We start from the raw sequence: 12,513 nt of genomic DNA, 5'->3' as shown, positions 1-12,513 counted from the left end.
ATCATTGCAACAACACTGTTCTGTCAGAGCAGGTGCTTCTCTGACCCTGGGAATCTGGCTACAGTGATGCAGTCAGTATATAGCTTAGCACCAAAAGGTAGCAAATGTTATTTTCTTTCCTCGACATTCTAGCTCTGCTCTTCTTTGGGCAGCGGTCTCATATTACTGCCAGGGATGAGCAGAAAAGATTGTGTGTGGATAATAAACTGTAGGAAAGAATGAGGTAAGCAGCAGATTCCCTGTAACAGATTTGAGAAATAGCTTTGGAGATAATACTAAAGGAGCAACATTTTCTGGTACAGAGCAGCTAATAGCCAAGATAGAACCGGCATTAAAATACAGGTTTATCACTGGTACTCAGCTTTGACTCTGGAGGGGACATACTACTTCAGTTTATTTTTCTGTAAAATGGAGTCTGTGTTTGTTTGTGTTACAAATTTGAGGACTAGCATTTGTACAAATGCTGAGTATTGAAGTTTTCTGGAAGGACTAAATGTGGTTAGATGTGAATGTAGTGTTGTTACAGGACCGGTTCAATAGGTTGCTGGTATTGTAGTAACTTCTGTTTGGTTCTAGAGTGGAACTTGTATTCATAAGTGCTGAAATACAGTCTCAAAATATGTATTAATAAGGGACTTGTAAGCAGGTGAGAGCCTTCCCCATCTTGCCTTCTCAGCAGTTCTTCTTGATACTTCTAAAGTTAACTTTAAGGAGAAAAAAATCACCAAATAGACAACTGATGCTTTTAGGCCCTAAATTTAAAGCTTGTGTTAAAGAAAGGCAATAGGCTTTTAAAAATGAATCCAAGTAATTAGTGAGGACTACGTACAAAACCACCTTACTGCACCCATGACATGGTTTGGATTGGTTTCTGCACAGCCCTTTCTATCTGGAGGTCTTATATTAAAACGTGTCTGTTTTCATGTCTCCTCCAGATGACCTCTGGAGCTCCAAAAGTTGTCAGTCTCCTCCTTCCCCAAGTTGGCCATTTACATCCTTTTCACTGGATGTTGCTTTCTCAAGAGACAGTTGCTCCTGTTCCTGCAATGAGCAGGACCTGGCTTGTCATGGCTCTGTCCCACCTGCTGGGAGGCACTAGGCACTCTTGAAAAAGTGCCAAAAGATTGTCATTTGTTGGCCTAGCCAGCTTTGCCCCATTATGTATCAAGTTCTTAATCCTCCCGCGCTTGTGGTAAAGATGCCTGTTTCTCATTCTGATACATGCTGAAGCTATATTTGGAGCCTAAAAGACATTACTTTTTTTTCTTCAGCTAATGTCTTCAGAAAGAATGGCTGTGTTATTTTGTTGTCTGTTTAAATTACCCAGCAAACCAACTCTCTTTGCCTTTCCCTGTGCTTTTAAAGGAGATATCATCTCTCCTTGGCCTCAAGGAGACCACCCTGAGATTGGGCTTGGGCTCCTGGGTCCTTGAAAAGTGGAGCTTGAGTGGGCCAAAGAACTGAATCCCTGAAGCTCTTGGAGCAACTGTGGCAGCTGCCTGCTTGCTGAACCAGTATCTGAAGTTGCACCACCGTTATCAGCTTTCTCCTTTAGGCTGATTGCAAATGGGTTTGCAAAGGGAATCCTGATTCTCAGAAGGAAATAGCATTTTTTTTTCAGGCTGTTTCCAAGGAACAGGCTCGATCGGTTCTTTGCTAGCTCCCAAGCCACTTTCTTTCCCTAGGAAATAATTCCCATGAATCATTACTTGTAGTTTTGACAGTTTTGCTCTGGAGACTTCCTTGCCAAATATCACCGTGGTTTCCTCTTGCTTATAGGCAAAGAAAACGTAATGTGACCTTTGGCTCCGCGGGCATGTGTTTCGTCCAAGGTTACAGTTACTGAGGAAACCCGAGGAGTTAAACCTGCATGCAGGGTTCTTGATGAACGATGAGCTAACTCTGTTTGTTCCCCCTCCCCTCCAGAACTGTCAAGTAACCCATCTCTGGCTTCGATCCTCATCCCTGCTCATGCCCGGAATCAAGCAGCCGCTTCCACCCCTACAAACGCTACAGCAGCCTCAGGTGAGAATGTGCCCCCGCCTGCCTGCCTGCCTGCCTCCTCCCTCCCTCTTCTCCCTCGCTCCCTTTCCAGTCACGTCCCCTCTCTTACCAGCCTCTGAGTCACGGAGACCCTTGGGGTGAAGGGGAAGCAAGAAAGGAAGGGTTCATCCCAGCCTTCTCATACACTTGTTAGATTAGCTGCGGCCACTTGCGCTGCACTAACGCAAATCCTAGCCCAGGTCATTTAGAATACATGTTCTGATGTTGCGTTTGTCAGTCTGTCTCACTCAGACTTCCACTATAAAAAAAATAACCTTGCCTCTTTTTTAGCGATCCTTGTGAATTGGTTTGCATGTAATTTCTAAGCTCTCAGACAGTCTGAGGTAAATACTGACTTTATTAAGCCTGAGTGAGTTTGTGATGCCTCGGAAGAAAAGAAATAGCTGTATCAGTAAGCATAGCCTCTGTGGAGTGTGGACAGAGGGATTTTTTTTTTCCCAGCGTGCAAGGCATTAGCACTTACAAAAGTGTTGTCAGGGAGTTCACTGTTAGTGTGCTCACTACCTCATCTGTGTAGTTGCAGTTGCTTCCTACTGCCTTTCTCGTGTCACCTTTGAGCACGAGGTAGATGCTTTTGGTTTTTGTCCAGCACTGAGCGACTTTCTTCTGTCTCTCTCTTGCATTTCTGTCAGAAACCTTTTAAAAGCTCACTGTTGGCCAATAGCCACACCAGGCTGTGTTAGGTTTCTAATGAGAGCTTAAAAACTGAGCAATATCAGCTGGGAGACTCCCAAAGAAAATCCCAGGTGCTGCAGGATGTGGCAGAGGTGGGTCGGTAGTACGTGGCACTCTTGCTCTGAGTCAGCCCTGAGTCAGCACGCCAGCAGGCTGTCTCAGGGCTCGGGCAACCAAAGGCAAACTAAAATGGGTGGGGTTGCATCCATATCTTGTACGCACATCAATCCTGTTTGCAAAGGGCTGTGACCCCCTTTGGAGGCGCAGGGTGCTTAGTCAGTGTAAGACAGCTGACTGAGGAGAAACCCTGTTGTAAAGGCATTCTTGAAACAGGCAGGAAAGCATTTACAGGTTGATCTGTCAAACAGTAACCTGGATTTTGATGTGCTCGTTCTAGCCTCTAACCACTGCTATACACTGGGTTTGCAGAAACATTTTGGTAGTCCGGGTCAGACGGACACAAACAGCTTCTGTCTGAAAAAGTAGTACCAACAGATAAAAGATGTAGCCTGTGCAATTTATGTGCTTTGAATTTAGGAGAAAAGCGAATTTGGTATTTTAAAACTTAGTGTGTTTGTTTCGAACGCTTGGCAGCATTTTGCAAATAGTCATGTTCTCTGTTTCCCTTTTATGTACATCTGTTGCTCAACAACAGGAGTGAGGAGGAAAAAACAGATAAAAGTAGTAAAAATGATTGAAGAACTACAAAATAAAAGCATGGAAATTTTTTTAAGTCCTCTGAAAAATACTGTTTCAGTTAATGTCCTTTTTGTGTCTTTCTGAGGAGTTTTCTTTTCCCAGGTGCAACAGTCTTGAGGAATGAATTGGGTTAAGAGAGAAAGTCTCTTTTCACCCAGCACCTTCCAAGAGTTCGTGAAGGAAAAACACATTAGGCTAAATCCTTCATATAAACAATATTAAAAAAAAGCCTTATTGATGTCAACATTTTTAATCTGTCTGTTAGCAGCCACTGTATTGCTGAGTTGGGATAGGACCTCTTATTCCTAGTTCAAAAACAAAAAAAATCCTTGCAACTTGGAAAGCAATTGTGAAATTAAGCTCAGTGTTGGACAGCTTGCAACTTTGGGTTTCTGCAGCACAGCTGTTTTGCTGACTTTAGAGCTGTTCCTTTGTAGTTTCTTAGGCGCTTGGGGTTCTCACGGCAGGCAGTGGGAATTTCATCAGAGTTACGATTTTAGGATTATATCCTGTATGAGATTATGTTAATCTGTTTTGCTTTGCATGCTGATGCTACACTTGGCAACAGAATTTCTTAGAGTGGATCCCGTCTTCCCCTACCCCCTGCCCATCCCAATAAAATCCTACATCTTAAATAACTCTTAAAGGAGCATGGGAGTAACACTGCCACCTAACCCAGGGCATGCTGATAGACAGGATGCTTTTCTGCAAAATGTTTGCTCTTGTGAATAAGCAGTACAAGTTCAGAAATTGCTTTTCTGGTGGTGATGACACCGCAAAATATAGATCTCAAGGCAATTAAAAGGGCAAAACTATAATCCACTTCAGTAGCGTGTTACTTTTGTCTCCCCCTAGCAAATAGAAGTGATACCGAAGTTCATGTGTCTGCTGCTGTGTTCAAAACAGTCGACCTGCTCCGTAAGCTCGAGGCACAGGCACTTGAACTGAAGCGTGCTGCTCCATCACTGCAGATGGTCCAGCTAGGCCTTTTTTACCTGCCTATGGTCATTTACTCAGTTTTCATAGCTGTCATATTGCTGCGCAGCAATATCAGGATTTCAGCTTTGTGAGAAGGTATAAAACACTGCTACTTATCATGTACCTTTTTCTATATACAAAGCTGGGTCAGGAGTAGAGAATAACCAGAAAAATAATATCTGTTTGTCCTAAGTCTAGCAAAAGTGTTTGTTGAGAGAGTTAGCAGCAGTGTTGAGATGGAGAGACTGGCTTTTCAACATGCTACTTAAACAGACCAGGTTTCATCAAGCCAGCAATACCAGCCCATATGCTAATGAACATATAACATGGTGCAGATCTGCACAGCTTTTTTTCTTTGTACCTTTTAAGAGAGAGTTTCTTTTCGTTTTCTTTCCCTTTATAAAAAGGCCTCTATAATAATACTGGCCCCTTCTGTGCATAATGCATTAAAAAACAGAAAGGTTGCGTATCGGTGCCAGGTTCAACTTAGTTCTGTGGATTCACAATCAGCTTTTCTTTTCCAGTTTTTCCAGCTTTTATTGAGTCCATGAATATATCCAATATAGAGATGGTATTATGGATATAATTGTAATCATAGTCAGCATCTAATTTTTATCCTGATTTAACCCAGCTTAGTTTCTGGATTGGCGCAGTCTACACTAGAGGAGATTATTCTCTTTGTTTTTGTGAATGTGTTTCATGCATTACTTAAATGGTGATATCTCTGCAAATTGCATTTTTCGTATGACTGCTTCACCTGCACTTTGCCTGTTGATCACTCCTTCCAAGGAGTTATTTTAATAGCACAAGGTTACATGGCTCCCTTTTAAAACTCACAGAAATACCTCCGTTCAAGCCAAAATTACAGTGTTTAAAAGTTATCCAAAACAGATTATAGTTATTAACTGATAGATGTACAGTGGTGATTTCAATAGCTCAGTGCAATGTTCATCCTGGGATCCTGATGTTATGTGCAGGGGAATTACTGCATTTAATTTTTGAGTGTTAAAAAATGTTTGTTGTAAATTGCCTCTTGAGGCATAAAGATGGAACTCGCTGCACTAAAGGAAGCTGGCTTTGCAGTGGGAGTGTGAAGCCTTGCTGCACTAGAGTTAGTAAATTCGACCAAAACCAAGAAATTCTCTGTGACATAGTGGCATGTTTAAAACAAAGTGAAAGAAAAGCAAGAGGGGAATTATGAGCTCATGCTTGCAATGGTGTGATAGCATTCTGTGAATTATCCTGGCCATTGATAAAAATGCCAGTGCAGCTTTATTCACGCAGATGCTGACTTGATCTAGCTGGAGGAGAAGGGTTTCATCGCCATGCAGCCACAGCATGTGAGGTGGGAGCATGCACACAGTGTTGAATGCCTGTCTGTGTGTATGACTACATGTTTTTCTTCCTAGATCAGCCAGCAGCAGTAGTTACCTGTCTGCTGGTCAGTGTTAGGATGGGAAAAGTGTAGTTGCCATCTGCAGGGGAGTCATGCTGGCAGGGACGCTGGGGTCATTTTCTTACACGTCCTGCTGTGTTGATCCCTGCAAATCTCAAATGAGGTTGTGTGCCTGAACTTTCAGCAACAAAACAGCTCAGATTAGAGCTAGTGTTACCTGCCAACATGTGGCAGATAAAAAGACACCAGTACTCTGTAAAATAAGGCTTAGTGTATATATGGTATTCCCATTGAAAGAATTTTGAAAGACTTTAATTCCTTATCCAGGAGAGAGGGGCAAGCACTTTGCTTGTGCTTCTGCAAGCTCAGCACAGAGATGAGTCAGTGGCAGTCATAGGAATAAAACTTGGGCATTTCTGGCTTACCAGTTTTGCACTTGAGGCCTGGATTTCTACAGCCAGAGACATGATAGGAAGAGTGGGCTTTTCCCCTTCCACTTGTGTCCTCAGTTGTCCTGTGAGGACCCTCAGACCGGTAGTTTGGTTCTCCATGTTTCTTTGAAGATGAGCAGTGCAGTCCGTCGGCAATAGAAGCTGTTGCCCTCGTTAGCAGTAACAGGCTTTCTTAGGCCGAGTTGACATCTGTCTTTCTCCAAACAAAAGCCTCTTTCATTTCCAGGGGGTTTCGAAGGAGTGCCAGGTACCCTGCAGGAAGGCAGAGGTGTTCCTTGAGGGGAGAAGCTGAACTGAAAGAGGGAGATCCTACAGCGAGGAGAGACGACTTCCCATTGATTTACCTCTCCCTTTGAAAGTGTTTTAGCAATGACTTATGCTTAAACCCCGATGTGGTTTCTCTCCCCATGCGTGCAGAGGTGTCAGGTGGGCAGTTCACAGCAATGAATCAGATTAAGCTCAAGCCGCAGGCTGTGGGCTGCAGTCTGTTGCAGGCATCTATCCCATAGCAGGCAGCTCCGTGTCAGCTGGGAGGCTTCACTCCCAAACGCCACTTCCACAGGAGCACAGGCAATTGCTTAGCAAAGCAGATGTTTTAGCAACATCTGCTGAAGGCCTAGATTTTCTTCTTTTGTGCCCAAGTGCCAGTTTCTCATGGTGGGAAGGAGTAACCGAATGTCCAGAGACTGTGGTATTCCAGTTGCACTCTTTTTCCAGCACGTAGGCAAAGAAACATTGGAACAAGCTTTTTTTTCCCCCAAATGCCCCATAGATGGGGAGGCAGAGAAAAAGCTGGAATGGGAAAAATTGCATTTTCTTGCAGGTTCTGAGCCAGTACAGCCTTGAGCAAACTCCATGCTCTGTCCCAGCTTGAGTGGACTTCCATATATTGTTGTGAAAGCCCCATGTAAATGGGTTTGGGCTGTGTCACCTTGTTTAATTCCTTTCTTATCATATGGAGTATATATTTCTCAGGAGCTCTCCTATTAGAGCAATAATAGAAAAGGAGCATAGGTTACATGAGGTAGTTTCTCCCTCCCCCCCCCTTTTTTTTTTTGTTTTTTCTCTGCGTAATAGCAATGTGATGATAATGATTTCAGCCTCTGCTGTCTTCAAGAATAGATCATGAAAAGGCACATTTCATTTCAGCAAATGGAATACAAGCACTTTCTTACATGCACAAAGAAATTCTCTGCCAACTGTACAGGCTCTGACTGGACCATCTGCATCAGGCATGCAGATGTTGCATTCACTAGTTAGTGTTTATCCTTACCTGAAAATTGATCTGAAACAGGCAGAGTGAGAGTTTCAAGTGTGGAAACTATTAGCTGTCTGGCCGTGCCACTTGGGGTTTCTGTGATCTTTGGTCTGCATGCATGTGTGATTTGGGAGTAGCTCCTTCAGAGCAACTTCCCATGTAGGAGAGTCTGTCTCTCCTGTGCAAGGCTGGCTTTCCAAATCACATTGGTACTGCTAGTGCCTTAACTGCATGAGCTGTTTTTGTTGTGGTATTTGTTGGGGGGGAGAGTTGAAATTATTTGGGGATGGGGGCGGGGGGAAGGGATTGGGAAACTCTTTCCCAGAATAGTCATCTGGCATCCTCTGCGCACAGGAGAATTTCCCTTTCCTCCCACACGCTGCTCGTGGCATTTCCTTTTCAAGTAGGCATCATCCTCTCTTCCCACTTGTCCCTTTTAGTCCTGGATGCTGCTGTTTGTTTGATTTCCTTTTTTCTGTTTGTTTGCTTTTTTTGTTCTCTGTGTATGTTACTTAATTTATTGCTCATCCAGTGCTGCCTATTTCTAGCTTCTCCATTTATTTCATTGCCTCTTGCTCCTGGCTGTGCTTCCAAAGTTGGTCAGTTCAACATGGCTGGAGAGGAAAGGGGTTTCCTTAACAGGTGAATGTAGAGCATTGCCCAGCTGCGTTGCTTAGCAAGCTCTTCTGTGCTGGAGAAGTCTTACTGCACCCCCACCACCATGCAGTTTTAATTTGTCCAGGCTATTATTTATGTTAGTCATACTGTCCTTCAGCTTGATGTCAGGAAATCTCCTTCTTTCTGTGAGTCCTTTTTCCTGTATCTTTAGAGCGCAGTTTGCCCAGTCCACCCTCTTTTTATTGAGATAGTCTTTTTTTTTTTCTTTTTTCTTTCTTTTTTCTTTTACTGTTGCAGTGTTGATAGCTTTGCAGTTAACCTTACTTGAGCAGGAAAAATGTGTGATGATCTCTTGTAGAAAACCTCACATAGTGTCTTTTCCCACTCCAGCATTTGTTATGTTGAGTATTTCATATCTTTAACCTTTCATCTGCTTTCCTTTTTGTGATTGTGTTAATGGGATACTGTATAGGATGGTTCCTGATAAAATCAGTGCCTTTTTTCCCCACCAATTCTTCTAATGTTAAGAAAGAAAGATTTTTAGGGAAAATAACAAATGCATAGGGTTAATTGGCCATCGTATTGTTCTATTTTTCTCAGTATGTTAATATGTTCATTAACAGCTTGGCTCTTACTTTACTCCCAGCCTTATTGCAAGCCTGCCTCATTTTGCTGGAGTGTTCTTGAATACTTAGTAACTAAACATCTGAGACTCTCTGAAGGGCCTTTGCATGTTAGTATGAAGACTCTCCTGGGTTAATTAACTCTTTGTCACAAACTGAAGCAAGTCTGCTTTTCCCTTGTGTGGCATATGAGAACACACGGCAGTGAATTTCCTGTCGGTATCTCTTTGCGAAATCTGTGTGTGTTTTCTTGGACTGTGCTTTGACACATGCCCTTGCTCCTGTGAATTCCTTCTCTGCAGAGCACTGTCTCTCTCGGAAAAGAGAAGGTGTTTGAGATTATTTGCTACAGAGAACTGATCCTCTAGCGATGTTGTACGCTTTTGTAAACCTCATTACTGGCTTCAGGCCTCGACAGTAATCTGCTTCAGCAGGTCAGGGGGTGGCAGATCCAACTTTGGTTGAGCAGCACAGAATAAAGTAGTAGCCTTGAAAGACATTTTCTGAGGCAAGTGCATGAATTGCACATTAACACACAAGCTGTTTCTGCTGGGGAAGCAGGCTTGTTGCTCTCCTTGTCTCTGCCCGTTCGCACAACTAACAGATGGCTCTCTTACATGATGGCCTGACAGTATAAAACTTCAGCACCGATGTGAAACCTTGTAGTGGCCATGGATATTTATGTATTAGCTTTAGTGATGCTTTTGTACCTTGTCCTGAAATTAGAGTTACTGGCATGTATAATGGGCTCCCCCTGGCACACTGCTATGTGCGCATTTTGGGTTCAAAATCTGCTCAGTTCCAGCTGGGTGTTAGCGTGCTGGCCTGCAGCCCTCAGCCTTTGAAATTGGCTTTTCACAGCACCTTGGTCCTGCTTAAAGATCATCTTCCCACCCTCTCCCCAGACTGACTCGTTCTGTCTGCACCCCTTGAAATCGGGAAAACACTGTAACCAAATAAGCACGTTGGTGAGGGTTGTGGGTTTCCTTGCCTAGAAAATGTCATTGCTGTTGTTCCAAATGTCTGTATTTTGGAGGTAATACTGGTTTTCTCCCTTCCTCTTGCCTGTCATTTGCAGATGTTAATGCAGGAGAACGAGTTCAGACCAATAGTGTAGCTACAGCATCAGCCTCCAACTCCACCTGAACCGGTACCAAGCAGCCAGCTGCACAGGAAAAATCACCAGTAATTTGAGTCTTGCTCAGCAACACTGGTCACATTTGGAAAGAAAATTAAAAAGAGGGAAAAAAAAAACCAACAAACCAACCAACCTGTTCATTTTAGTGTTCAATTTTTTATTATTATTATTGTTGTTCTTATTTAACCTTGTAAAATAGCTATAAATACAAACCAGTTTCATTGTATTCTCACTCTGCAGGGTGTCCGGGGCAGGGGACTAGGTGGGGGGAGGAGGGAAAGCGGAGCAATACAACATACCAATGTCTCTCCCCTCGACAATCTCTTCGTGTTGGAAGTTTGCTGTCGTGTACTTCAGAACCAGGACTCTTGCCTCATGCCCCCTCCACAACTGAAAGAAGGAAGAAAAAAAAGCAAAACAAAAAAAAACCCCACCCCCAAACCTCATTCTCTGCTGAAGTTCTTTTTTTTTAACCTCTTTTTTTATTTTCTTTTTAAGTGAAGTTTCAGACTTTGATGTAGTGCACAGCTTGAATTTGGTCGGGAGCTTAGCAGGGGTCATTCGACAGAGCTCAGCGTTCCTTGTAAGTGAATCCATATCCTAGGATGTCTGAAGAACTGTCCTGGCTCAGTAAGGGCAGAGGGTGACATGGTAGGAAAATAGGTTGCCTGGGGTGGGAGGGAGGATTTACTGTGTGTCTAAGGCTTGAACTGCTAGTGGAAGACTTCATTTTCCAAAAGATCAGTGCTAGCAATGAAGAAACTTGCAGCTTCATTATGGGAAAAGTCTATCAAGTGGGCTCTATATAATATAATACACACGCATGCATGAAGGCGAGTGGTAGCGTTACAGGAGCAGCTCGTTTGCTTTGCCCGAGCTCCTGCCCCTCAAGTCAGGGGCCTGCGGAGGAGCCCAAAATGGCAGGAGGAGGTGGCCGTCGGCTCTGTTCTTCGGCAGTGAGGAGCGGACGAACAAAATCGTCCGAGGGGGCGGGTGCCCAGCTGGGGACAGTGAGGGACTTTTGGGAAAGTGGCCACTGTGAAAGCATTTTTCCAGTTTCCCAGTTTGAACAGGCTTCCCTTTCCCAAGATGCATACAGGAAAAGGACACCAGGGTTTATAATGTGAACTGTAACAGTCTACTGGTTTCTTTTGTAATTTTTTTTAACTGCAGTTTTAACTTGCAGAATGCCACAGTCTATGATAGTTCTGATTTTAAATCCAAAGCTAGAATCTGTATTTAATTTCATCTTTTTTAACCTCCTGCTTTTTTGATCTCTATTTATTGATGCGTGTCACAGTTGCCATTATGTTTTTACATTGGTAGAATATTAATAAAATACACATCAGAGTGCTATCAACAGTAATTTGTACCTGCTGACTTGTAGGAAAGCTGGCTATATATGAGTGTGTGCGTATATATATTATATAAATATATACCTGTAAACATAGATACAATATTGCTTTTTTATTTTTATTTTGTCTACAATCTCAAAACAGTCTGATTGAAGCATGAGATGAATGCTTGTTCTAGTCCATCTGTTTAGGGTTTGAGGTTTTTCCCTGTAGCGGTGAGTGGTGTAAGAATCAAAGTCTGTGTTTCCGAAGTTAAAGCAATATTCCTTGGGAAAGGGTCAGGTGAGGGATAGGATGCGACTGCGATAGAGAAATAGCCTTTTGAGACCTGATCTTGTCGTATACTTGAGGTCAGTGTCCACTTGGGCCTTATACTCTTTCAGAGAAACTCTAGTCGCCTTGGTGCTTATGAGCTATTATTTGACCTGTGGAGCTTTAAGGCAATCAGTTGTTTTTTTGACATGTACAGGCCTTTGCGCAGCCCAGGAGGAGCCAGCAGTAGCAGCTTGAGCAAACGCAGCCACTGCAGGGCAGCAGGGGTTTTGTTCATGAGCTCAGTATGTTTCCTCTTGTACAGCTTACCCCGTTCGTGTGGGATTTTGAAACTGTCTCTTAGCAGCCCTGGAGCGGATAAAAGCCTTGCCCTCTCCATCCTGCCAGATAAACAGTGCATTTTGGGGAGGGAAGAGCTGTGTCAAGAGGCGAGCGAACCCCTAGCGTGAAACTCCTAAACCCTTACTTATACCCCTCACCAACCTGCTGTTGGACAAAAGGAAAGGTTTTAAAGCAACTGTAGTTCGGTTCTGGCCGATTATAAAGGAAAACACACACCTACGTTTAAAAACTGACGGCTTTCAAAATCCAGATACTCAACACAGTAAAAAGGGCTGAGAAGCCCCTTAAGGAGAGAGCTCAGCCAGCTAGTGTCCTGCCAGGTAAGTCACGGGGCTCGACTGACCCGGTGATCCAAACAGATGCGGGAGGCTCAAACAGTAGGACAGTGGCGGGGTATGGATCTGCTTTACAGGCGAAACTGCTGAAGCATTGACCGTAGATGTTCTTATTTGGAGGCAGTAAATTACCAAGTCTTTAAAAATAATAATGATAATAACAATAAAGAAAAAAAAATGCTGCTTGTTCTAGGAAATGTGGCTTTTTTCTCTTTACCTTTTAATTTAAGACTGGTGGAGGAGAGTTAAGAGCTTTTTCTCTCTGATTTTGTGGATGTGCAGGCGTCTGTGTGTCTTGTGTGTGTGT

General features: G+C 43.4%; 1 protein-coding gene across 3 annotated transcripts in view; it reads left to right on the top strand.

The window, feature by feature from the left end:
* The window catches only part of GSK3B (glycogen synthase kinase 3 beta), a 152,668-nt gene extending 141,405 nt beyond the window's left edge, over positions 1-11,263 (top strand). For 2 of the 3 annotated variants that reach the window (XM_026065463.1, XM_026065464.1), the window contains 2 exons: positions 1,927-2,025; positions 9,842-11,263. In XM_026065463.1, coding sequence (XP_025921248.1) covers positions 1,927-2,025; positions 9,842-9,909 — 167 coding nt within the window. In that variant the 3' untranslated portion in view covers positions 9,910-11,263. The remainder of the gene's footprint in view (positions 1-1,926; positions 2,026-9,841) is intronic. The other variant, XM_026065465.1, reaches the window with a different exon arrangement.
* Positions 11,264-12,513: the final 1,250 nt, after the last annotated feature.

Source organism: Apteryx rowi, unplaced genomic scaffold (genome assembly GCF_003343035.1).
Source record: "Apteryx rowi isolate R43461 unplaced genomic scaffold, aptRow1 scaffold_228, whole genome shotgun sequence".
Classification (NCBI taxonomy): Eukaryota; Metazoa; Chordata; class Aves; order Apterygiformes; family Apterygidae; genus Apteryx; species Apteryx rowi.
The sequence above is the reverse complement of the archived record's forward strand: the minus strand, read 5'-3'. Positions and strand labels throughout refer to the sequence as shown.